The sequence below is a fragment of the Arachis hypogaea genome, chromosome 2 (assembly GCF_003086295.3).
Source record: "Arachis hypogaea cultivar Tifrunner chromosome 2, arahy.Tifrunner.gnm2.J5K5, whole genome shotgun sequence".
Taxonomy (NCBI): Eukaryota; Viridiplantae; Streptophyta; class Magnoliopsida; order Fabales; family Fabaceae; genus Arachis; species Arachis hypogaea.
Window position 1 is genome coordinate 22322644 of NC_092037.1, and position 27182 is coordinate 22349825.

At 37.3% G+C, this 27182-nt stretch overlaps 1 protein-coding gene and 1 non-coding gene across 3 annotated transcripts; one reads left to right on the forward strand and one right to left on the reverse strand.

The window, feature by feature from the left end:
• The first annotated feature begins 532 nt into the window (after positions 1-532).
• On the forward strand, positions 533-8381 carry LOC112741314 (3-oxoacyl-[acyl-carrier-protein] synthase, mitochondrial). 2 transcript variants are annotated; one of them, XM_025790255.3, is made up of 15 exons: positions 533-721; positions 839-1015; positions 2040-2269; positions 3506-3613; positions 3697-3768; positions 3885-3971; positions 4756-4907; positions 5020-5100; positions 5237-5270; positions 5377-5443; positions 5639-5715; positions 6991-7051; positions 7191-7273; positions 7502-7573; positions 7728-8381. In XM_025790255.3, exons 2-15 carry the CDS (start codon positions 877-879, stop codon positions 7899-7901), a joined length of 1437 nt encoding a protein of 478 aa, XP_025646040.1. In that variant the 5' UTR covers positions 533-721; positions 839-876; the 3' UTR covers positions 7902-8381. The 2 variants fall into 2 exon arrangements, with proteins under 2 accessions (XP_025646040.1, XP_072072253.1); XM_072216152.1 differs by having other exon boundaries at positions 533-1015.
• Positions 8382-24434: 16053 nt separating this feature from the next.
• LOC112763906 (small nucleolar RNA R71) lies at positions 24435-24542 on the reverse strand. Its single transcript, XR_003182957.1, has one exon. It is a non-coding gene; the product is annotated as a small nucleolar RNA R71 (small nucleolar RNA).
• Between the last annotated feature and the right edge of the window lie 2640 nt (positions 24543-27182).

The window sequence follows — 27182 nt, forward strand, 5'->3', positions numbered from 1 at the left end:
ACTATTTTTTTTAGGTCAAGGCCTTTTGTAAAAAACAAATGTGCTTGTATTTGGATGATTTCTTCGTTTTTATTTAAGTTTAGATTATGTTCTATGTTTGATTCATTAGAGATTTGGAGATATTTAATTATATGTTTTGGATAATGTTTGTTTTACTTTGGACAATGTTAGTTTTATTATTTTGCTTTAAAAAATTTAGTTAATGATTATATTTATTAGATATTTAGAATTATAAAGACTTTAATATTTATAAATTTAAAAATTATAATTTTGTCTTAAAAAATTATAAATTTATTGAAATATTATAAAATTATATATTATTTAATATTTAATGGTTAAAAAAATAAAAAGGAGTTTCGACGGGCTGGGCCAGCCTTTAGGAACCGTCTCATTAGACGGGGCGGGCCAGCCCGTCTCACTCGACCGGTTCAATAACCGGTTTGGTTCTTGTAACCTTGCTATTAACTCATTGGTTTACCCTTGAACCGAGTTTTCCGAAAGTTTGAAGCGATGACCCTGACGACCTATCAACATGGTAGTTGGCACTAAGCACAAGCACAACCTAGCTGCACCTTCACCACCAGTCTCACCACAGCCAACTACTATCATCTCCTTTTCTCCGCCTTCAAGCCATCACTGAACCCGCTGCCACTACCATCACCTATTCTCCTCTCAGCTTTCCCAGCCACACTGCGTCCTAGAAACTGATAACACTCCCATTGTATGTACCGGAATGAATCCATGAGAAGTTCTAGAACATTGTATCCTAATCTTCTTGAACGCCGTGCATTGAGAAATTGTACTCGCTGTGCTGATTGCAAATTCCATAATCTTTCAGATTCTCAGTAGTTTTCGCCGTTCGTTCAGAAGGTGGACATGGCGATGCGTGCTTCGCGCCGAGTTTTCGGTTCCCGTGGCCTCGGCTTTTACCAAAGCATTTCTTCATCTTCTTCTGGGGGTAGAGCTATTATGGATCCTCCTCCTGTTGTTTCTTCCAGAAGAGTAGTTGTTACTGGTAAATTCTGTTAGCTTTGCTTTTTCGATTCTGCTTGAAGAACTTTTGTTTGCACAATGTTTATCTAGCTGTGGTTGAATACTTCATGTGTTTCAATCTATCTGATAGATTAAGGTGAAAAGGAAAAGAAAAAATCTTGGTTAAGGTAGAAAATGATTTGATTTGACAAAATAATTCTTGCATAAAATTGACCGAATGGATTACTAATAGATCAATATATTCAAGAAAGATTAGTAATCCTTTTTAGGTGTATAAATGGAAGAAAGTAATTGATCTTATTTAGATTTTATAAAATGATAGATATTTTGAAATACTGAAGTGTCAAAAGAATGATGGATAGGTTGAAAGGAAGGGAATGATACTCTCCCCATGCAAGAATTTGTAACTTGTAATTGCAGCTAAGATTATGTTCATACCTGATCACATACCAACTGTACGGTGTATCTAGTTCTCTTCAATATGCTTTGCTCCATATATACAAAAAGGAGCAGTCCAGTGCACATGCATCCTGCACTACGTGGAGTTTGGGAGAGGGCTGCATCCAAAGGGTGCAGTATAAACAAGTAACTTGATAAATGTATGAGTGACTAATTTAACTTGTAACCCTTGCTCGTATATACAATTTAGGGTAAATTATATTGAACTCTCCCAAGGTCAAGGGATACTACTATGACACCTATCTATAAAAGCCTATACTAATATTTCCTTAAGTTTATGCGACACTACACTAGTACACTTCTAACCTTGTAATCTGTATTTTGTAAAATGTGATTCTAATCTCTCGTGAAACATTATGGTAATTTCATTCTAGGTATGACAAGTTAAAGAGTGTTAACATAATATCACCTAAGCTCTAGGGAGATCATTTACCCTATAATTTATATCACACATTGAAAGCTAGAATTTCAGTTCCATCATTTTGTGCACGCTTGAATTGCTTCATTGATGAGTTGTTCTTCACTTCATTTTTCATGTGCCACTATTTTCATTTTCAAAATGTATTGATCTGTTTGTGCTGGTTTAGGTTTAGGCATGGTGACTCCTCTTGGATGTGGAGTTGATAAAACATGGAGGCACCTAATTGATGGTAAATGTGGAGTAAGGTCATTGGGTTTGGAAGATCTTCAGATGAGTAGTTTTGATAAAGAAACTCAGTTGAGTACATTTGATCAGTTGACATCCAAAGTTGCTGCAGTTGTTCCAACTGGAACTAATCTAGGTGAATTCAATGAGGAAATATGGCTTAACTCTAAGGTAAGTCTTGGTCACTACATTTCATATTACTATGCTACCAGATGACAGTAGCTTTAGCATCTCTCCTATTGTTTTTCATCAATTAATGGAGCTATGTAGCTTGTACGTGAACTTTTGATTAAAAGTCTATAATCTGTAGGGCTGCGTTTGTTTATAGGGACGGGACATTGAGACAGGGACACATAGTCATAAAATCGTGTTTGGCAGATGAGACATGGATACAGACATTGTGTCCATCGACATTGAATTAGTGTATTTTGTATCATTCCTGACAGGAAGGCCACATAGATACTAACAAGAGATACAACTTATTTTTTTCATTTTTTCTTTTATTATTGCTATTAATTTTTCATAATTATATTTTTTATCATTATAATTTTCTTCCTAAAATTTTTGTATGAAAAAAATGAGAGTAAATTGGACTTTTGTAATTTGTTCTTTTTTATATTTAATTTATCATCAAACAAAATACAAAAACACTAATTTTTGTATCTTTTATCTTTTGTGTCATGCCTTGTCCTGTTCTCAGAACCAAACGAGCCTAGTTGTTTCAATATTGCAATGAGTCTTGAATAAAAGAGAGAAATAGATTCATAAATTTTCAAGAGTTCATTCAATAATGCTATGATGAGTGAGTGGCTGTCATAATATTTCAAAGGCAAATATGATATTTATTATATTATATTTCTATATATATACATATATATTGGGTGCAATTTGAACTTTGAAGTATTGTATTTCTCAAAATTGGAAGGCATTGGTTGTGCTGGAATTTTAAAATAATTTCATGGATTAGAAACATGACTTTTTTTACTCGTATATGTGCACAAAGACAAATAGTCATTTGAATGAATGTCCAATTGTATTCTTCTCAGCTGCATGATACTTTGTAGGAAACCATGATATTTTGTAGAATTTGGAAAATCATTCTTCTTGAAACATGACTTTTATTTTTAGATTTTTTTTTTCTGCTAAAAGGAAATTCAAGTTCTTTTTCTTTGTATAATGAAATCATGGAACCAGGAACCTCTTGCTAGTCAGTAATGTTCTCTTTAAATTTGAAGGAGAAAGTTCCCTTCCTTCCACGAAAAGAGATAAAAAAATTGGCTAGATGTTATGTATTTTCTTCAGGTTTTTAATTTTATCTTATATTTCTTTGCATTTACTCATATGTGCTGTATGGGAACCTCTATTACATATATTGATGTCATTATAGTTTTGCTACATTTCCCTTAGGACCATCGATCAATAGCCAGGTTTATAGCATATGCACTATGCGCTGCCGACGAAGCTCTTAAAGATTCTAACTGGTTTCCCACTGAGCAGGAGCACAGGGAAAGAACGGTATGCACTCTTTAATATGGCTAATGAGGAATTGTTTTTGATAGGTCCCTTGTGATGTATTTTAACTTCAAAAGAAATATCAGGGGGTGTCTATTGGTGGTGGAATTGGAAGCATTAGTGACGTCTTGGATTCTGCCCAACTGCTCTGTGAGAAGGTTTGTTTCTTAGAACTAACTTGTATCAAAGAAGTTTGATGATCTATCCTTGTTCAAGTTTTTCTCTAATAAACCATATTCTATTTGGTTTTTACTTTTTTCTCCTCTGAATACAGCGTCTTCGTCGCCTTAGTCCATTTTTTATACCACGGATATTGGTCAACATGGCATCAGGTCACGTGAGCATGAAATATGGCTTCCAGGTATATGTGGATTCTGTGGCTTCTGGGCAGGCGATTGCATTTCCATTTATTGAATTCTCTAAATAAGTAAATATGTGGATTTCAGGAATTGAGTTTACTTGTTTGTTGCAGGTGTAGAATAAGTTGACCTTCTATATTAAACAAATATGTCTTCTGCTTTTATGTTTCTTGATAATAAAGTATCTAGAATAACGTTATAATTTGTTAATCATACAATATTTCTTTCATATATTAGAATGTCAAAGAGTATCATACATGATATCTTATTCAGTTATTCTTAAAGTTGATTTTCTTATTTTATTTTGTTTCATGGTTTATTTCTTTATTTAAGTAGGAAGAGGGTTTAGCATTGTTAATAGTTACGATTATAGTTATAATAGGAGTCAGTGTTTTTTCTCTTTGTACACACATTATATCTGGATATTTCATATCAAAATATCTGTGTTATACACTTATACTATTATTCATAATATCTGTTCTCTCTTTTCTTCTTCCATATCCATAACTCATTCTGAACATAATTCAATGAGAAGTGACACCTTTCTGAATCAAAGATAAAAGATGAATAACTTTTGTCAATCAGGTGATTGGTTTGGTACTAAAACAAACATGATATATTTTATCCTGGATCGATTATAACAAATGTCAATACAAGTAAAAGAAAGCAAAGTTGTCAGTTGTTGCAGAGCTATTGGCATATTGTGTCTTAACTCTTATGATATGACCTTTATGATCATTAACAATTTTGAGCAGGTGACAAACTTGTTGCCCTTTCTGATTATAGGGTCCAAATCATGCGGCAGTTACTGCATGTGCTACTGGGGCACATTCAATTGGTGATGCAGTGAGGATGATACAATTCGGGGATGCAGATGTCATGGTGGCTGGAGGCACAGAGTCCAGCATTGATGCATTATCAATTGCAGGATTCTGCAGGTAAATTATGAGTGATGCCTTCTGTCCTTTGTTTGTTTGACTCACCTTAATGATTATGTCTGTGTCTTATTCTGTATGCTATCTTTCAACTCTAATATGAAAAATTTTGTAGGTCTAGAGCTTTGACTACAAAATATAATTCAAGCCCACAGGAAGCATCAAGGCCCTTTGATAGTGGTCGGGATGGGTTTGTGTAAGTTATTCCACATTCATTTTTTCTAATTCTGATATTTCATTTATTTTTTGCAGTGGTATTTCTCTAACTTTGAATTATTGGATTGTTTGGCTTGTCTAACTTGCTATTTATTGTAATCTAATATTTTATTCAGGATAGGTGAGGGTTGCGGAGTCTTGGTCTTGGAGGTTGGTTGAGAAATTTATTGTCTGTTGTCTGTCCTAACAATTCCTATTCACCTAGTTTGCTTATAATGTTTTATTTCTTGTTTATTTATTTCCCTCCATCTCTAAGGAATTCAATCATGCAAAGAATCGGGGAGCAAAAGTCTATGCAGAGGTTCGTGGCTATGGGATGTCAGGTATTTGTTGAATGTGATCTATTTAAAAGAACTTTTTCCCTCTCATTTTTTTAACATAAAAAATTGCTAAAAAGTTACCTGTGTTTGACCAATTCCTATTTTTCCGTGATAAATATTCTTTTTTGAAAGAATATGTCAAAATTCATTCCTCATCTTGGTTATATGTTGACTTCTTTTCATACCGATTTTCACTAGGTGATGCACATCATATCACTCAACCTCCGAATGATGGGAGAGGTGCTATTTTAGCTATGACTCATGCTTTAAGACAGGTTTCCTTTGACGATCCTTGAATGTGTATTTATTTGTGAAGTTATCATTTTAGATTTTATGTTGGCTGAGCTCCCAACTGTGCACATATACATTTTGATACATGTCCTCAATGTTTGACTTTCTTTGTCTCCCCCTTGATATAGAAATTTTGAGATATAATCTCCATTTCACTTCAGTGTCTGATTGAATGGGAAGGTTTCTTACACACACACACACACACAAAGCTGTATAGGTTAGATGTTAGTTAAGTTCAAATGTGAAATGAAATTATTACATAAAAAAGAGTAAAAGATTAGATACTTCAGTGTTTTTGGTATTTATTGCTTGAGAGCACTCCGGATTCATTTAGCAGAAATTATAAGTGATGTCAGTATTCAAAATGGAAGAATAAAGAAGATTCAAAGTACTAGAACGACTTATTACATCATAGGATTCCACCTAAGATATATGAAGCCAAAATAGGGAACTCGATCCATAGTTGGATGGAAGGACCTATTTATATTAGTTGCATTGCTGGTGGTTGTAATGGGATCAGTTGAAGCGGTGCAGAATCTTTCTATCTAATTCTGGATTGAATTCTGTATTTTTGTATCCATATATCTTAGGTAGAGCATTTTTATGCATCTTTTCGGAAAAAAAAAGTTATGTATCTAGTATTTGTATCATAACCTCCATGCTTCCATTGCGATACCAAAATCAGTTTGTATCAGAGAGCGCTTTTGTGCTTTCCGTTTCTAGTAGTTGCTGTCATCAAGGTGGACCCATCAACATGATATCAAAATGGAAGATCGAAGGAGAAAATATACAATCCGGTGCACAAGCACCCCGAACTGCCGCAGGGTCTGGGAAGGGTCATACGCAAAATAAGAATTTAATTTAGAGTTGGATGGAAGGATTATCTCTTGCTTAATACTAGTAGTGGTGTGACCCACACTTTATCTGGACCATTTATTATATTCTCTTTCTCCATAGCTTATAATATAGTGATTGTGAGACATCTATTAATACTAAAGAATTTCCTAGCTTTGGAATTACAAACTTTATTCTTCTGAAAGACGCAAACCACATGATAAAATGACGCATGGGAAATTGTTCTTTAACACTTGCAAACCTGCTGGTAGACTTTGATGTCTTTGATGATTAAAAGCTAAACTTTTAGGGCCCAGACTGTAATCATTGTTTAGTCTCTGATGTTGTTAGCATAGTCTATACTATAGGGACTATAGAGATTAGACAATCTTCATTTTAAATGACAATTTGTTAATCAATTGCAGTCTGGCCTTCATCCTTCTGAAGTGGATTACATAAATGCGCATGCTACATCTACTCCGTTGGGTAAGTGAAGTGGAGCTTTACAACTTGCGGCAAATTTGAGCTTGAATATTGAATATCGAATATCATATTACTTTTATCTCTGGATGTTTGTTCCTAACTTCCTATATTATAAGTTATATAACCACGAACCAATATACAGGTGATGTGATAGAAGCTAACGCTATCAAAACCATATTCTCTGGCCATGCAAATTCGTCTGCTTTGGCCTTCTCCTCTACGAAGGTAAAAGATATTTCAAGCTCTTTGACCAACAAATTATGCTTGTCTGACTGTCTTCATAATCTGAGTACTAGTCCAAGAAGTGCATTATATGTCCGAACCTTCTCACCCTGCAAACACCCTTTTCTTCTTTGTTTTCTTTTCTCTTCTCATTTGGGTTGGATAATTCATTTTTATTCCAAAGCATGCTAAATGAAGTTGATGACATATTTTATATTTCATGGAGCACAGGGGGCTATAGGTCATCTTCTAGGTGCTGCTGGAGCCGTTGAAGCAATTTTTTCTGTTTTGGCTATACAACATGTAAGCAACTTATTTTTGTTGGAAATGTGCATCTATATCATACATGTTGCAGGGAGAATCTTGTGACTCTTGCTTTTATGCTTTGATTAAAGGCAGTTGCTGTATGTGTGTTCTAATATGTTGGTCCTATGATGTTCTAAACTTCTGTTGACAGGGAATTGCTCCATTAACTCTTAATTTAACCAAGCCAGATCCTGTATTCGCCCATCGTTTCATGCCATTGACTGCTTCAAAAGAGATGCCAATTAGAGTTGCTATGTCAAACTCTTTTGGATTTGGAGGAACAAATGCATCCCTACTTTTTGCTTCTGTTGGATCAGACCGATAACTTACTACAACTCGTTCCTTTGGAAATTATCCTACAGGTGCTGATTGAATCCTCTTCACATTCTAGATGCTGATGAGAGTTAGATGGTCTAAATTCTTGGTTGCATACATGCCCGAAGTTTTTCGTGCTGCCATATGCATGTGAATGCTGCTATCGCTTTTGCGAGTCAAAGTTTTAATCAGGTTTGATGAATTGTTTGGAGCAAAGCATTGTTTGAGAGTCAGCCCTTCATGAAAATGGTTTTTTTCTAGAGTTCCAAAAGTTAAAAAGGGTATTTTCATAATATTATAGGTCTATAGAACTAATTTTTTAGCAGTTTCTTCATAACATTAAGGAAGCCAAACTGGTCATCATACTGGATGATGGTCATGAGTTGAGTTGGACAAAATTTTTGTTAGGATTAATGCTGTTTTATTCTGAATAATTGAAGTGGAAAATGTTTTGGTTAATCAAATTTTGAAAATTAAGTTCTAGTTATAAGGGATTCACTGTGGCAAAGAATTACATGTTTATTTCTTGGAACAATGAATATTATATGAATTTAATTTTAATATACTTTCAATAAGGTCATATAAATAAAAATAATTACTTTTTATATTGACCGTATGAATGGTCACTCAAAAGAACAGATATGATTGGACGGTTGTATAAAATGTTTTATACTGTTAGTACGGTAAAATTAAGTTCGCTATATATTTGGAGACAGGATAAAATGGTTAACTATGTGAAACTGTGCAAGTACCAAATTAAGATAATAATGAGAAATAATTACGAAGAAATTAAGTTAGGTATTGTGGCATATTGGTGATGCGTGAAATGATGTTTGGTTTGAAGATAAAAAAAATAAATCTCTTTAGAAGTCATCTATCTACCTGTGCCATGAAAAAACAGTAACAGCATTACACATCGGACATTCTACCGTACAACAGATGAGTGGAACTAAAGTGTTCCAGAAAGGCTTATGTTTGTTTTAGTTTATTTATTTTTTCTTTAAAAAATAAAAATTAAAATACATTTAACATATTTGTATCATTTTATTATAATTAAGATCTCCAATTTATTATTATTTTTTATTTTCTTTTTTAAGTTGAAACAAACTTATCCATAATGATGATGAGGTTCTAAAGTATTATTACTGACAATCTGAAATGAAGCAAATTACATCAGGAAATGTTTACCTATAGCGATAGAAACCCATACATATTGAAAACTATTGGTGAAATTTACAAGTTTATGAATTTTAATTGGTCCTACCCAATCTAAAAAGAACGGAATAACAAGTTCAATTTCTGTAGAATTTCCTTTAATAAAAGTCAAAAGTAACAATAAAGAGATGAGAGTGTTTGTATTTTTTAAAGACAAATAGTAATTTTCATTTTTTGGTATAATCACATTCGTGTACCTTAATCATTTCATACCACTAGTCAACTATGTGTTGATTAAAAATACACACACAATTAATGACCATGAATATTAAGGGGTTCATGCAAGTGTGTTTTCTGAAAAATAAAACTTAATAATAGTAACATTTTTGGTTGGTACTATGTCTTAAATCAGTTAGAATTTAAAATTTTGTATTTTGGGAGTTTCATCAATGTGTTTACATCTGTTGATAAGATACATAAATTGAAAACTTTAAAGAGTTTAATTTTGATGTATTGATAGTGTAAAATATTTTATAGCAATCATAACTATTTTTTAGATGATTATTCACGCGGTCAATTTGCTAATGTGACGTTATGTGATTAGATGTACGTATAAAACGGTTTTACATTGACAATGCATTAAAATTAAATTCAAATTTTAAACCATAAAAACATGCTTTTTAATATTTGGAAATGAAAAAGTACTGGGGCCAACTCTCTTATAAGCTAACTCAGCCAGCTACTCTCTAAATCTAGTTTTGAAGTTCAAAAAATTAGGTTTTACACTCTGCATATCCGTGCTGTATAGTCCCAAGTTATAAATCACTCACTATACGCACTTGCATCCTCTCTCTTCCACTTCTCCTCCCGTTGATCGCGTCATTGACGTTTGTCACTGTTGACGTCTACCTCCAGCCCCTATTGCGCCGTCGTCGCCCATCGTGCTGCCCCCTATTCCTTCTCATTTATGAGAAACACCGAGAGAAGAGAGATTCACATAAAAGGGAAAAAGGGGGTAAACGTTTCCAAAATTCAATCGTCCATAATTTTCAATTCAGAGCTTTGATTGATGAGCCATCAGCAGTCACGTGTTTGTTTCGGAATTCTCTTTAATTCTATCTGAACAAAGTGGTAAGAAATTAACATTTCTCTCCCAGTTCTCCCTCTCCTGAATTTCGTGATTTTAGGATTTGGATATCAAGGAATTGAATGATTTTGATAGTTTAGATAAACTCTAGCAGCGGATAATCACTGAGTTTTGTCCAATAGATCCGTGAGTAAGGTAAGAAACTGTTAAACCCTTGTGAATTGTTGAAATCGTTGAATTAGTGAATCCTATGATGATTATAGTGATATTATTTGAATTAGATTGTGTTCTTGTTGATTTGGAGTTCAATTGGGCGGTTTGAAACAAAATCCGGGTGATTAAGTTTGAGGAATTGATGTTTGAAAGCTTGGAGCTTGTAAAAAGAGAGGTTTTTGAGGTGTTCCGAGCCTAGGGAGGAATCGGCCAATGTATGATTTTGGTTTCTCGTAGTTAATGTTTAATGTCTCGTGAAAACTTAGGCTAGAAGACCCTAAGATAGGAATGAACTAAATGAATTATTGATGGACTGTGAAAATGGTATATGATGTGTGATTTGATTTTGTGAATGGTTTGTTATTGGAGTTGGTTGATTTTTAGAAAAGAATTAATATTAAAAATTACTTTGATTTTGAAATAATTCAATACTGGAAATGATTTGAATGATTTAGAGGTGTTTAGTTTGGTAGTTGGGACCCTTGAAGGGTGGCAGAAGTTTGAGATTTAGAGATGCTGCTAAAATTTTTATAAAAAATAGAAGTGTCGTTTGAAGTGATTATTTAGAAAGAATTGGTTTTAAGGATTATATGTTTTAAGTTTGATTTATTTAGAAAAAAAGAATTATATTTTGAGTTTAAATTATAGATGGATGGAATGGGAGGTGTGAAAATGAGGAATGATAATAGTAATAATGATGAATTTGAGATTCAATGAGATATGAAATGATGATGATAATCAATTTAAGAGCATATGAGACTTGCAAAAATTGAGATAAATTGTTGACGATCTATATGTAAGTTGTGACCAGGCACTTTAACTCCCTGAGTTTTCCATTGGGCATGCATATATATAAGAATTTGAGCTTGGGATTTTGTCTCTCTCCATGGATGAGCTAGGGATTTTTCTCATGGATATTATTGAGCTTGGAGAAGCGCGCAGAGGGACTGTCCAATGGTTAGCTACCAGGACATATCGGGTTGGCTGTATAACCGATAGATGAGATTCATCAGCCATAGGACAGGCATGCATCATATGCATCTGTATGTTTTGCTTGAGTGTGCATTGTTTTAATTTGCTTATTAACTATTTAACTCTGCTTATCTGCTATTTATTTTACTTGCTGTAATTGCTCCTCTATCTGTGTTTTCCTTGCTTGAATTGTATGTGTATGTTTTCTGAGAGACCCCTCTTGGCAGAGGTGTGAGTGGGGTGTTTCGCTGGTGATTCGGGGGATTGAAAGAGACAGAAAGTGAAGTGTTAAGTTAAAGTTAGATTTAGAACTTGAATATCATAGATAACTTACCTAATTTCTAGTTTAGTTGAATCTTTAAGCTGAAATCTAAGTGTCGGAATTATAGGAATGCCTCTGGCTTTCCCAGGACCTTTTATATTAATTATGCGAGCACCTTTACCATGCTGAGAACCTCCAGTTCTCATTTCATATATATATATATATATATATATATATATATATATTGTTGTTGTTTTTTAGATGCAGCCATGCAGGTCGATAAAAACCTCGTTGAGCATTTGGAGACCTTCCTTACAAGTGAAGAACTATCTTTTGGACTGTCATATTTTGTTTTAGGCCATGTATATATGTTTATATAATCTCCGCATGTATATTTTGTATTTTGTCCCTCCTAGAGGTTGACTTGGAGAATCAAGTGTTTATTCTATAGTTTGAGTTATATTTTTGGTTGTATATATATATATATATATATATATATATATATATATATATATATATATATATATATATAATTATATACTCTGGCTGGCCTTAGCTTCGCAGGTCGAGTCTAGAGCTTGATATCTGTGTTTTGGAACTCTGATATGTATATTATGTTTTCAACCATTTTTGATCTTGTCCATTCTTTTTCTATGCTTATTCGTATGATTTTCTGTTTTCGCTTTTGTTTAGCTTATTCTTCAAGGCTCCTAGATATGAATTCTTTCAACTATATTATGTATGTATTTTACTTTTAGAGGTCGTAAACCTCATCACCTCTTCTTTTTGACTTAAGCGTGAGGCTCTATGTAGTAGGGTGTTACATTATGGTATCAGAGCAATTCATTCCTGTAGAGCCCGAAAGACGCACTGACTATGCTTCTGGACATACTCTGGGTGTGTGTATATGCTAATTAGGATATCTAATTGATATATGTGGCATATTTGTTTATGAGCATGCATTTGGGACTTTGAAGCATTAGACTTGAGATATTGAGACTGATCACCTTAATATCACTTGTTTGGTGTGAACAAGAACCAAATGATGACTCGTGGACGCGGGCGCGGTCAAGGCAGAGGCTAGAATATTAATTACAAAACCTGAAACAACTGCAAATAATCCCATGAACTTTATGAACACCCTGGAGAATGTGGCGGCTGCTATGCAGGCAACGGTTCGTTAGTCAGCAAGTTAATAATGGTAACGAGGATAACAGCGGAAATGGGCCGATAGCGTTAGCTACCTTTTTGAAATTAAACCCATCAATCTTTAGAGGAACCACGAATCCGACCGAGGCTGATAATTGGTTTCAGGCAATGGAACAAGCTTTGTAAGCACAACAAGTGCCTGAAGATCAGTGAGTTGAGTTTGCCACTTACCAGCTGGTAGGTGAAGCTCAGTATTAGTGGAAGGGAACTTACTGTCTTCTACAGCAGGATGATGCTGCGATATCATGGGGCGCATTCTAAATTGAGTTCTACAAAAAGTATTTTTCCAATTTGGTTAGGACAGCTAAGGAGTTTGAATTGTTGCAACTGAAGTAGGGTTCAATATCAGTAGCTGAGTACACAAACAAATTTGAGGAGCTGTGTCGGTTTTCTAAGATCTGTCAGGGTGCTCCGAAGGACTTCGAAGAATGGATATGCATTAAATACGAAGGTGGACTTCAGAGTAACATTCTGAGTATCGTGGACCCAATCGAAATTGGAACCTTCTCTGAATTAGTAAACAAAAGCAGAGTTGCAGAGGATTGTGTGAGAAAGGCGGCATCAGATAAAGGTGATCACCGAACTTTTGTTAGGAGGGATCAGTGGAAGAATTTTGCACCTAAAGTTTGAAACTTCAAGCGACGTGGTTATGTCCCACAACAACATCTGGGTCAGAATAACATCCAGAAATTTAATGATAACAACAACCAGGGAAGAAGCAAAGGAAAGCAAGCTCATATTCCACATAATGACTTGACTTGTAGAAGATGTGGGAAGTATCACCCGAATACTCTGTGCAGAGCGGGTTTAGGTGTATGCTACTACTGTGGTGGAGCCGGACATTTGTCTTAGAACTATCCGAACAAGAAGAGGGATGACGCAGGGAGAGCACAGCGGCCAAGGCGAGTGTTCACTACATCTGTTGTGGGTGCCGATGGATCTGAGAGACTGATGAGAGGTAATTGTCAAATGGATGGTAAAACTTTAATTGCCTTATTTGATACTGGAGCATCACACTCATTTGTAGCATTCGAGAAGGCTAGTGAGTTAAGATTGAAGATAGTTGTTTTGACCTATGATTTGAAAGTGCATAATGCTACCTCTGAAGCTATTGTGACTAGATTAGGCTGTCCACAAGTTCCGTTCCGAGTTAAACAACGAGATTTTGTCCATGATTTAATTTGTTTGCAGATGACTGGTCTTGATCTCATCTTGGGATTAGATTGGTTATCAAAAAATCGCATTCTGCTTAACTGCTCTGAAAGTTCATTGCATTTTATGTCAGAAGGGTCAGAAGGACCGGTTGTGGCGATAGGTTATTATCTAAATTCCATTGTCGTAAACTGCAGCGGATGTGAATGTTAGGGTGTTATGCTGTTAGCCGCCAATGTCTCGAGTGAGGAGCAAATTTTGAATCAAATTCCAGTTGTGAATGAATTTCCAGAAATATTCCCTGAAGACATACCTGAATTTCCTCCCTCCAAAGAAATCAAATTTGGAATTGAGCTGGTTCCTGGAGCAGGACCAATTTCAATTGCACCTTACCGAATGTCGCCTTCGGAGCCGACTGAACTTAAAGCTCAGCTGGAGGAGTTGGTGAGTAAGAACTTCATTTGTCCGAGCATTTCTCCGTGGGGAGCACCGGTGTTGTTGGTAAAATTGAAGAATGGAAGTATGCGGCTGTGCATAGATTACAGACAACTGAACAAAATAACTGTAAAGAATAAATACCTGTTACTGAGAATTGATGATCTGATGGACCAATTGTAAGGAGCTAGTGTCTTTTCCAAGATTGACTTAAGGTCTGGGTATCACTAGATAAAAGTGAGAGATGAAGATATTCTGAAAACTGCTTTCAAAACTCGATATGGTCACTTTGAATACACTGTGATGTCATTTGGGTTAACCAATGCTCCTGCTATGTTCATGGACTATATGAACCGGATATTCCGTCCTTTCCTAGCTAGATTCGTCATCATCTTCATTGATGATATTCTAATTGGTACACGAAATCGTGATACACAACTTCGTGCAGCTGACCACCAAGTGCACTGGGTCGTCTAAGTAATACTTTACGTGAGTAAGGGTCGATCCCACGGAGATTGTCGGCTTGAAGCAAGCTATGGTCACCTTGTAAATCTCAGTCAGGTGGATTCAAATGGATATGGGGTTTTGATAAATGAAAAACAAAATAGAACAGAAAATATGATAGAAATACTTATGCAATTCATTGGTGAGAATTTCAGATAAGCATATGAAGATGCTTTGTTCCCTCTGAGCCTCTGCTTTCCTATTGCCTTCATCTAATCATTCATACTCCTTTCCATGGCAAGCTGTATGTAGCTGGATCACCGTTGTCAATGGCTACCATCCATCCTCTCAGTAAAAATGGTCCTCTATGGTTTCCCACATGGCTAATCATCTGTCGGTTCTTGATCATGTCAGAATAAGATCCATTCATCCTTTTGCACACTGTCACTGTGCCCAACACGCGAGTTTAAAACTCGTCACAGTCATCCCATCCTAGATCCTACTCGGAATACCACAGACAAGGTTTAGACTTTCCGGATCTCAAAAATGCTACCCATGTGATTCTAGCTTATACCACGAAGACTCTGATTGCACAGAATGGAAGATCTGTTGTCAGGAGAGGCAACCATGCATCGTGAACCAGGAGGCCAAGAGATACACACTCAAGCTCTCACAGATAGAACGGAGGTGGTTGTCAGGCACGCGTTCATAAGGGAGGATAATGATGAGTGTCACAGATCATCACATCTACCAGGTTGAAGTACGAGTGAATATATTAGAACAAGAATAAGCTTGAATTGAATAAAAAACAGTAGTAATTGCATTGATTCATGAGGAACAGCAGAGCTCCACACCTTAATCTATGGTGTGTAGAAACTCCACCATTAAAAATACATAAGAACAAGGTCTAGACATGGCCGAGTGGCCATGCCTCCCAAATAACATGAAACAATAGAAAGGGTTCAAAGACCTGATCCCAAGATCAAAGATGATCAAAAGAATAAAAATACAATAGTAAAAGGTCCTATTTATAGAGAACTAGTAACCTAGGGTTTACAGAAATAAGTAAATGGTGCAGAAATCCACTTTTGGGGCCCACCTGGTGTGTGCTTGGGCTGAGTATTGAAGCTTTCATGTGCATAGGCCTCTCTTGGAGTTAAACGCCAGCTCTGGTGTCAGTTTGGGCGTTTAACTCCAGCTTTTATGCCAGTTTGGGCTTTTTACGCCAGAATTTTTATGCTGTTTTGGAATGCTAGTTTGGGCCATCAAATCTCAGGCAAAGTATAAACTATTAAACATTTCTGAAAAGCCCAAGATGTCTACTTTCCAATGCAATTGAGAGCACGCCAATTGGACATCTGTAGCTCCAGAAAATCTACTTTGAGTGCAGGGAGGTCAGAATCCAACAGCATCTTCAGTCTTTTTTTAGCCTCTGAATCAGATTTTTGCTCAGGTCCCTCAATTTCAGCCAGAAAATACCTGAAATCACAAAAAAACACACAAACTCATAGTAAAGTCCAGAAATGTGAATTTTGCATAAAAACTAATAAAAATATACTAAAAATCAACTAAATCATACTAAAAACTACGTAAAAATAATGCCAAAAAGCGTATAAATTATCCGCTTATCACAACACCAAACTTAAATTGTTGGTTGTCCCCAACAAATTGAAAATATAATAGAATAAAAAGAAGAGAATATACAATGAATTCCACAATATCAATGAAACTTAGTCCCAATTAGATGAGCGGGGCTAGTAGCTCTTTGCTTCTGAACAGTTTTGGCATCTCACTTTATCTTTTGAAATTCAAAATGATTGGCATCTATAGGAACTCAGAATTTTAGATAGTGTTATTGATTCTCCTAGTTCAGTATGTTAATTCTTGAACACAACTACTTTATGAGTCTTGGCCGTGACCCTAAGCACTCTGTTTTCCAGTATTACCATCGGATACATAAATGCCACAGACACATAACTGGGTGAACCTTTTCAAATTGTGACTCAGCTTTGCTAAAGTCCCCAGTTAGAGGTATCCAGAGTTCTTAAGCACACTCTTTCTGCTTTGGACCACGACTTTAACCACTCAGTCTTAAGTTTTTCACTTGGACCTTCATGCCATAAGCACATGATTAGGGACAGCTTGGTTTAGCCGCTTAGGCCAGGATTTTATTCCTTTGGGCCCTCCTATCCATTAATGCTCAAAGCCTTGGATCCTCTTTACCCTTGCCTTTTGGTTTAAAGGGCTATTGGCTCTTTCTGCTTGCTTTTTCCTTTTCTTTCTTTCTCTCTTTTCTTTTTTTTTTTCTGCCATTTTTTTCACTACTTTTTCTTGCTTCAAGAATCAATTTTATGACTTTTTAGATTATCAATAATATTTCTCTTTGTTCATCATTCTTTCAAGAGCTAACAATTTTAACATTCATAAACTTCACTATAAAAAATATGCACTGTTCAAGCATTCATTCAGAAAACAAAAAATATTGCCACCACATCAAAATAATTAAACTAATTTCAAGATAAAATTTGAAATCCAAGTACTTCTTGTTCTTTTGTAATTAGGCACATTTTTCATTTAAGAAAGGTGAAGGATTCATGGAATTATTCATAGCTTTAAGGCATAGACACTAGACACTAATGATTATGTAATGAAGTCACAAACATGGATAACACATAAAGCATAAAAATCGAAAAACAGAAAGATAAAAATAAGGAAATCAAAGAACGGGTCCACCTTAGTGATGACGGCTAGTTCTTTCTTTTGAAGATCCAATGGAACGTCTGAGCTCTTCTATGTCTCTTCCTTGCCTTTGTTGCTCTTCCCTTATGGCTATTTAATCCTTTCTAATTTCATGGAGAATAATGGAGTGCTCTTGGTGCTCCATCCTTAGTTGCTCCATATTAGAACTCAAATCTTCCAAAGAGGTATTGAGTTGCTCCCAATAGTTGTGTGGAGGAAAATGCATTCCTTGAGGCATCTCAGGGATTTCTTGATGAGGGACTTTCTCAGATCCATGAGTGGGCTCTCTTATTTGCTCTATCCTCTTTTTAGTGATGGGCTTGTCCTCTTCAATAAGGATATCTTTCTCTATGACAATTCCATCTAAATTGCATAGGTGACAGATGAGATGAGGGAAGGCTAACCTTGCTAAAGTGGAAGGTTTGTTAGTAACCTTGTATAGTTCTAGAGGTATAATCTCATGAACTTCCACTTCCTCTCCAATCATGATGCTATAGATCATGATAGCCCGATCTACAGTCACTTTAGATCGGTTGCTAGTAGGAATGATAGAGCGTTGGATGAACTCTAGCCATCCTCTAGCCATGGCCTTAAGGTCATGCCTTCTCAATTGAACCGGCTTGCCTTTGGAGTCTCTTTTCCACTGAGCTCCTTCTACACATATGTCCATGAGGACTTATTTTTAATGCCAGTAAGCTTCTCCTCTAGGGTGTGCTATTTTTAATGTTGTTTTTGAGTTTTGCTTTGATTTTTGTAGTTGTTTTTGTGACTCCACATGATCATCAACCTAAAGAAAACATAAAATAACAATGAAAATTTGACATAGATAAATAAAAATTGGGTTGCCTCCCAACAAGCGCTTCTTTAATGTCAATAGCTTGATAGTGAGCTCTCATGGAGCTTTATAGATGTTCAAAGCATGGTTGGGGCCTCCCAACACCAAACTTAGAGTTTGAATGTGGGGGTTCTGTTTGACTCTGTATTGAGAGAAGATTTTCATGCTTCTTGTCCATGTGTACAGAAGGAGATCCTTGAGCCTTAAACACAAGGTAGTCCTCATCCACTTGAAGGACCAACTCTCCTCTGTCAACATCAATCACACTTTTGATGTGGCTAGGAAGGGTCTGCCAAGGATGATGGATTCATCCTGATTCTTCCCAGTGTCCAGGATTATGAAGTCAACAGGGATGTAAAGGCTTTCAACCTTCACTAAGACATCCTCTACAAGTCCATAAGCCTGTTTCCTTGAATTGTCTGCCATCTCTAGTGAGATTCTTGTAGCTTGTACCTCGAAGATCCTTAGTTTCTCCATTACAGAGAGTGACATGAGGTTTACATTTGACCCTAGGTCACACAGAGCCTTCTCAAAGGTCATGGTGCCAATGGTGCAAGGTATTAAGAATCTTCCGGGATCCGGTTTCTTTTGAGGTATCTTCAGCTGAGCCAAGGCGTTTAGTTCATTAATGAGCAATGGAGGTTTATCCTTCCAAGTCTCTTTATCAAATAATTTGGCATTCAGCTTCATGATTGCTCCTAGATACTGAGCAACTTGCTCTTCAGTAGTAACTTTATCCTCTTCAGAGGAAGAATACTCATCAGAGCTCATGAATGGTAATAGGAAGTTTAGTAGAATCTCTATGGTCTCTAGATGAGCCTCAGATTCCTTTGGTTCCTCAGGAGGGAACTCCCTAGTGGTCAGTGGCCGTTCCATGAGGTCTTCCTCACTGGAAATCACTGCCTCCTCACTCTCTCTAGGTTCGGCCACATTGGTCATGGTTATGGCCTTGCACTCTCTTTTTGGATTCTCTTTTGTATTACTTGGGAGAGTACTAGGAGGAGTTTCAGTAACTCTTTTACTCAGCTGACCCACTTGTGCCTCTAAATTTCTAATGGATGATCTTGTTTCATTCATGAAACTTAGTGTGGTCTTAGATAGATCAGAGACTATGGTTGCTAAGCCAGAATGACTCTGCTCAGAGTTTTCTGTCTGTTGCTGAGAAGATGATGGAAAAGGTTTGCTATTGCAAAACCTGTTTCTCCCACCATTATTGTTATTGAAGCCTTGTTGCTTCTGTTGATCCTTCCATGAGAAATTTGGGTGATTCCTCCATGAAGAATTGTAGGTGATCCATAGGATTCGCCCATGTAATTCACCTCTTCCATTGCAGGATTCTCAGGGTCATAAGCTTCTCCTTCAGAGGTGGCTTCTTTAGCACTGCCGGATGCAGCTTGCAATCCAGTCAAATTCTGAGAAATCATATTGAATTGCTGAGTCAATATTTTGTTCTGAGCAATATGGCATTCAGAGTATCAATCTCAAGAACTCCTTTCTTCTGAGTTGTCCCATTGTTCATAGGATTTCTTTCAGAAGTGTATATGAATTGGTTATTTGCAACAATTTCAATGAGTTTCTAAGCTTCTGCATGCGTTTTCTTCAGATGAATAGATTCACCTGCAGAATGATCCAATGAAATCTTGGATAGCTCAGACAGACCATCATAAAAGATACCTATGATGCTCCATTCTGAAAGCATGTCAGAAGGACACCTTCTAATAAATTGCTTGTCTCTTTTCCAAGCTTCATAGAGGGATTCACCTTCCTTCTATTTGAAAGTTTGAACTTCCACTCTAAGCTTACTCATCTTTTGAGGTGGAAAGAATTTAGCTAAGAAGGCATTGACCAGCTTTTCCCAAGAGTTTAGACTGTCTCTAGGTTGTGAGTTCAACCATATACTAGCTCTGTCTCTTACAGCAAAAGGGAAAAGCATGAGTCTGTAGACCTTAGGATCAACTCCATTGGTCTTAACAGTGTCACAGATTTGTAAAAATTCAGCCATGAACTGATGAGGATCTTCCAATGGAAGTCCATGAAACTTACAATTCTGTTGCATCAGAGAAACTAATTGAGGCTTAAGCTCAAAGTTGTTTGCTCCAATGTGCATGGTATCATAAAGCTTCCTGGATCTTGAAGCTTTTCTGGTAAGCTTTTCAGAATGACTGCACTGCATTCTTCAGTGAGAAATACTTTTTCAGTTTCTCTCCAATCCATCTTATGACTTAAGAACTCTTTCATGAACTTAGCATAAGAAGGTATTTGCTCAAGTGCCTCTGCAAACGGAATCTTTATTTCAAGAGTCCTTAGATAGTCTGCAAAGCGGGCAAATTGCTTATCCTGTTCCGCTTGACGGAGTTTCTGAGGATAAGGCATCTTGGCTTTATATTCTTCAACCTTAGTTGCTGCAGGTTTATTCCTTACAGAAGTGGTTGAAGAAGCCTTTTTAGGGGGATTACTGTCAGCACTCTCAGGTGTCTGATCCTCCCTTGGCGTCTGAACACCAGAATTGGGTGAAGATTGGGCGTTTAACGCCAACTTCTCTCCCTTTTCTGGCGTTTGAACGCCAGAACTGGACAGGGAATGGGCGTTTAACGCCAGCTTTCCTCCCCTTTCTGGCATTTGAACGCCAAACGTACTCCTCTCTGGGCTCTTACTGTCCTCAGAGGGATTTTGGACAGTGGTTTGGTTATCCTCTGTCAATTGTTCCTTATTTGGCTTTTTGCTACTTTGAGCAGTGTTGTTCAATGTCTTCCCACTCCTCAGTTGAACTGCTTGACATTCTTCTGTTATCTGTTTAGATATCTGCTGTTTTGCTTGATTCAACTGAAGTTCTATGTTCTTGTTAGCAATTTTAGTTTCATGGAGCATCTCTTTAAATTCTGCTAACTGTTTTGTCATCAGGTGTAATTGTTGATTAAGCTTAATTATCTGTTCTTGAGGATTAGGATCAGTGGCTACTGCCATGACTTCCTCTTTTGGAGAGAACTCATTGCTAGAGTACACATATTGATTTCTAGCAACAGTATCTATAAGCTCTTGAGCCTCTTCAATCGTCTTCCTCATATGTATAGATCCACCAGCTGAGTGATCTAAAGACATCTGAGCTTTTTCTGTGAGCCCATAGTAGAAAATGTCTAACTGCACCCACTCTGAAAACATTTCAGAGGGGCATTTTCTTAGCATACCTCTATACCTCTCCCAGGCATTATAAAGGGATTCATTATCCTCTTGTTTAAAGCCTTGGATGTCCAGCCTTAGCTGTGTCATCCTCTTTGGAGGGTAAAATTGATTCAGGAATTTGTCTGATAACTGTTTCCATGTCTTTATGCTTGCTGTAGGTTGGTTATTTAACCACCTCTTAGCTTGATCTTTTACAGCAAATGGAAACAGTATAATCTGTAGACATCCTGATCCACCTCTTTATCACGTACTGTGTTAGCAAGTTGTAAGAATTGTGCCAGAAACTCAGTAGGTTCTTCCTGTGGAAGACCGGAATACTGGCAATTTTGCTGCACCATGATAATGAATTGAGGGTTTAGCTCAGAGCTGCTTGCTTTGATGGGAGGTATACAGATGCTACTCCCATATGCAGCTGTAATGGGGTTAGCATATGACCCCAGAGTCCTTCTGGACTGCTCAATTCCACTTAGGTCCATGATGGAGAAAGGGAAATGATATGGATTGCAAGTAGATTATTTTTTTTTAAAAAATGACCGAAAATAATAAAATAAAACAAAAGGAAAATAAAATAAAATTTTGAAAACTAAAAGAAAAATAAAATCAAAGCAAATTGAAAACTAAATCAATCAACTAATTAAAAAGATTTTGGAATTGGCAATTAAAAAGATATGATTGAAAATTATTTTGAAAAAGATTTGATTTTTTTTTTGAAATGAGGAAAGAGAAAAACAACAAAATGACACCAAACTTAAAATTTTTAGAAAATCAAACACTAATTTTCGAAAACTTAAAGGAAAACACAAGGAAGACACCAAATCTAGAATTTTTAAAGATAAAAAAGGGACTAAGGACATGCAAATTCGAAAATTAAAAGAAAAACAAAAGCATGCAATTGACACCAAACTTAAAATATGAAACTAAACTCAAATAAAAGACTCTAAACCGACAAAAACAGAACAGTCCTAATCTAAGCAACAAGATAGACCGTCAGTTTTCCAAACTCAAACAATCCCGGCAACGGCGCCAAAAACTTGGTGCACGAAATTGCAAGCACACTTTTGCAATTCCGCACAACTAACCAGCAAGTGTACTGGGTCGTCCAAGTAATACCTTACGTGAGTAAGGGTCGATCCTACGGAGATTGTCGGCTTGAAGCAAGCTATGGTTATCTTGTAACTCTTAGTCAGGATATCAATAATTATCAGGGTTGATTGTGAAAAGTAAAAGAACATGAAATAAGTACTTGTTTTGCTGTAATGGAGAATAGGTTGAGGTTTTGGAGATGCTCCATCTTCTGAATCTCTGCTTTCCTACTGTCTTCTTCTTCAAGCACGCAAGGCTCCTTCCATGGCAAGCTGTATGCAAGGGTTTCACCGTTGTCAGTGGCTACCTCCCATCCTCTCAGTGGAAATGTTCAACGCACCCTGTCACGGCACGGCTATCCAGCTGTCGGTTCTCGATCATGTCGGAATAGAATCCAGTGATTCTTTTGCGTCTGTCACTAACGCCCCACAATCGCGAGTTTGAAGCTCGTCACAGTCATTCAATCATTGAATCCTACTCAGAATACCACAGACAAGGTTTAGACCTTCCGGATTCTCTTGAATGCCGCCATCAGTTCTAGCTTATACCACGAAGATTCGGATTAAGGAATCCAAGAGATATCTACTCAATCTAAGGTAGAACGGAGGTGGTTGTCAGGCACACGTTCATAGTTGAGAATGATGATGAGTGTCACGGATCATCACATTCATCAGGTTTAGGAACAAGTGATATCTTAGAATGGAAGCAAGCATGATTGAATGAAAAACAATAGTAATTGCATTAATCCATCAAGACACAGCAGAGCTCCTCACCCCCAACCATGGGGTTTAGAGACTCATGCCGTAGGAAGTACACAAAGAAACGTGTAAAGTGTCATGAGGTACAGATACAATGTCCAAAGATCCTATTAATAGTAAACTAGTAACCTAGGGTATACAGAAATGAGTAAATGACGTAAAAATCCACTTCTGGGTCCACTTAGTGTGTGCTTGGGCTGAGCATTGAAGCTTTCATGTGTAGAGACTTTTTCTGGAGTTAAACGCCAGCTTTCATGTCAGTTTGGGCGTTTAACTCCAATTTTTATGCCAGTTCCAGCGTTAAACGCTGGGAATTCTGATGCTGATTTGCAACGCCGGTTTGGGCCATCAAATCTCGGGCAAAGTATGAACTATTATACATTGCTGGAAAGCCCAGGATGTCTACTTTCCAACTCCGTTGAGAGCGCGCCAATTGGGCTTCTGTAGCTCCAGAAAATTTACTTCGAGTGCAGGGAGGTCAGAATCCAACAGCATCTGCAGTCCTTTTCAGCCTCTGAATCAGATAAGTGCTCAGGACCCTCAATTTCAGCCAGAAAATACCTGAAATCACAGAAAAACACACAAACTCATAGTAAAGTCCAGAAAAGTGAATTTTAACTAAAAACTAATAAAAATATACTAAAAACTAACTAAAATATACTAAAAACATACTGAAAATAATGCCAAAAAGCGTATAAATTATCCGCTCATCACCTGCCATTGGAGCAAACAACTTTGAGCTTAAGCCTCAATTAGTTTCTCTAATGCAACAGAATTGCAAGTTCTATGGACTTCCATTGGAAGATCCTCATCAGTTTTTATCTGAGTTCTTGCAAATCTGTGACACTGTCAAGACTAATGGGGTTGACCCTAAGGTCTACAGACTTATGCTATTCCCTTTTGCTGTAAGAGACAGAGCTAGGATATGGTTGAACTCACAACCTAAAGAAAGCCTGAACTCTTGGGAAAAGCTAGTCAATGCCTTCTTGGCAAAGTTCTTTCCACCTCAAAAATTGAGTAAGCTTAGAGTGGAAGTCCAAACCTTCAGACAGAAGGAAGGTGAATCCCTCTATGAAGCTTGGGAAAGATACAAACAATTGATCAGAAAATATCCTTCTGACATGCTTTCTGAATGGAGCATCATAGGTATCTTCTATGATGGTCTGTCTGAACTGTCCAAGATGTCATTGGACAGCTCTGCTGGAGGATCTCTTAATCTGAAGAAGACGCCTGCAGAAGCTCAAGAACTCATTGAAATGGTTGCAAATAACCAATTCATGTACACTTCTGAAAGGAATCCTGTGAACAATGGGACGAATCAGAAGAAAGGAGTTCTTGAGATTGATACTCTGAATGCCATACTAGCTCAGAACAAAATATTGACTCAGCAAGTCAATATGATTTCTCAAAGTCTGTCTGGAATGCAAGCTGCACCAGGCAGTACTAAGGACGCTTCATCTGAAGAAGAAGCTTATGATCCTAAGAACCCTTCAATGGAAGAGGTGAATTACATGGGAGAACCCTATGGAAACACCTATAATCCTTCATGGAAAAATCATCCAAATCTCTCATGGAAGGATCAACAGAGACCTCAACAAGGTTTCAACAACAATAATGGTGGAAGAAACAGGTTTAGCAATGGCAAGCCTTTTCCATCATCTTCTCAGCAACAGACAGAGAATTCTAAGCAGAGCCACTCTGACTTAGCAACCATGGTCTCTGATCTAATCAAAACCACTCAAAGTTTCATGACTGAAACAAGGTCCTCCATTAGAAACTTGGAGGCACAAGTGGGTCATCTGAGCAAGAAAGTTACTGAACTCCCTCCTAGTACTCTTCCAAGCAATACAGAAGAGAATCCAAAAGGAGAGTGCAAGGCCATTAACATGACCTACATATCTGAATTTGGAGAGGAGGGAGAGGCAGTGAGCGCCACTGAGGAAGACCTCAACGGACGTCCACTGGCCTCCAATGAGTTCCCTAATGAGGAACCATGGGAATCTGAGGCTCACACTGAGACCATAGAGATTCCATTGGATTTACTTCTTCCATTCATGTGCTCTGATGAGTATTCTTCCTCTGAAGAGGATGAAGATGTCACTAAAGAGCAAGTTGCTAAATACCTTGGAGCAATCATGAAGCTAAATGACAAGTTATTTGGTAATGAGACTTGGGAGGATGAACCCCCTTTGCTCACTAAAGAGCTGGATGACTTGTCTAGGCAGAAATTACCTCAAAAGAGACAAGACCTTAGAAAGTTCTCAATACCTTGTACAATAGGCACCATGACCTTCAAGAAGGCTCTGTGTGACCTAGGGTCAAGCATAAACCTCATGCCTCTCTCTGTAATTGAGAAGCTAGGGATCTTTGAGGTACAAGCTGCAAGAATCTCACTAGAGATGGCAGAAAATTCAAGAAAACAAGCTTATGGACTTGTAGAGGATGTTCTGGTAAAAGTTGAAGACCGTTACATCCCTGCTGATTTCATAGTCCTAGAGACTAGGAAGTGCATGGATGAATCCATCATCCTTGGCAGACCCTTCCTAGCCACAGCAAAGGCTGTAATTGATGTTGACAGAGGAGAATTAATCATTCAAGTGAATGAAGAATCCCTTGTGTTTAAGGCTCAAGGATATCCCTCTGTAACCATGGAGAGGAAGCATGAAGAGCTTCTCTCAAAACAGAGTCAAACAGAGTCCCCACAGTCAAACTCTAAGTTTGGTGTTGGGAGGCCACAACTGGTGTTGAATCCCCATATTCAAACTCTAAGTTTGGTGTTGGGAGGTTCCAACATTGCTCTGAGTATCTGTGAGGCTCCATGAGAGCCCACTGTCAAGCTACTGACATTAAAGAAGCGCTTGTTGGGAGGCAACCCAATGTTATATTTATCTATTTTCCTTTTGTTTTTTTATGTTTTCTACAGGTTGATGATCATGGGAAGTCACAAAATCAATTGAAAAAGCAAAAATAGAATGAAAAACAGAAAGAAAAATAGCACACCCTGGAGGATAACTTGCTGGTGTTTAAACGCCAGTAAGGGCAGCAAATGGGCATTTAACGCCTAGTCTGGCACCATTCTGGGTGTTTAACGCCAGAAAGGGGAACTAGACTGGCGTTAAACGCCAGGAAAGGGCAAGAAGTTGGCGTTAAACGCCAGAAATGGGCACCAGCCCGGCGTTTAACGCCAGAATTGGCATAAAGAGCATTTTTGCTTGCCACTTGGTGCAAGGATGAATTTTCCTTGACATCTCAGGATCTGTGGACTCCACAGGATCCCCACCTACCCCACCACCCTCTCTCTTTTTCACCCATTCACCAATCACCTCAACACCTTTTCCCCAAAAAATCCCTCACCTATCAAATCCTACTATTCTCCTCACCACTCACATCCATCCTTCATAAAACCTCACCTACCTCACCATTCAAATTCAAACCACTTTCCCTCCCAATCCACCCTTACATGACTGAACCCTACCCTTCTCTCCACTCCTATATAAACCCATATTCACTCCTTCATTTTCACACAACCTAAACACTACTTCTCCCCCTTGGCCGAACCATAAAGCCTCCTCCATCTCCTCTATTTCTTCTTCTTCTACTCTCTTCTTTCTTCTTTTGCTCGAGGACGAGCAAACCTTCTAAGTTTGGTGTGGTAAAAGCATTTCTTTTTGTTTTTCCATAACCATTTATGGCATCTAAGGCCGGAGAAACCTCTAGAAAGAGGAAAGGGAAGGCAAAAGCTTCCACCTCCGAGTCATGGGAGATGG

Bases quoted from the DNA above. Each gene is read 5' to 3' on its own strand.
- LOC112741314 (XM_072216152.1), top strand. From the start codon at position 877: ATGGCGATGCGTGCTTCGCGCCGAGTTTTCGGTTCCCGTGGCCTCGGC. The intron at 3,769-3,884 runs GTTTGTTTCTTA...CTCTGAATACAG, and splicing joins CCCAACTGCTCTGTGAGAAG to CGTCTTCGTCGCCTTAGTCC. The intron at 3,972-4,755 runs GTATATGTGGAT...TTCTGATTATAG, and splicing joins GCATGAAATATGGCTTCCAG to GGTCCAAATCATGCGGCAGT.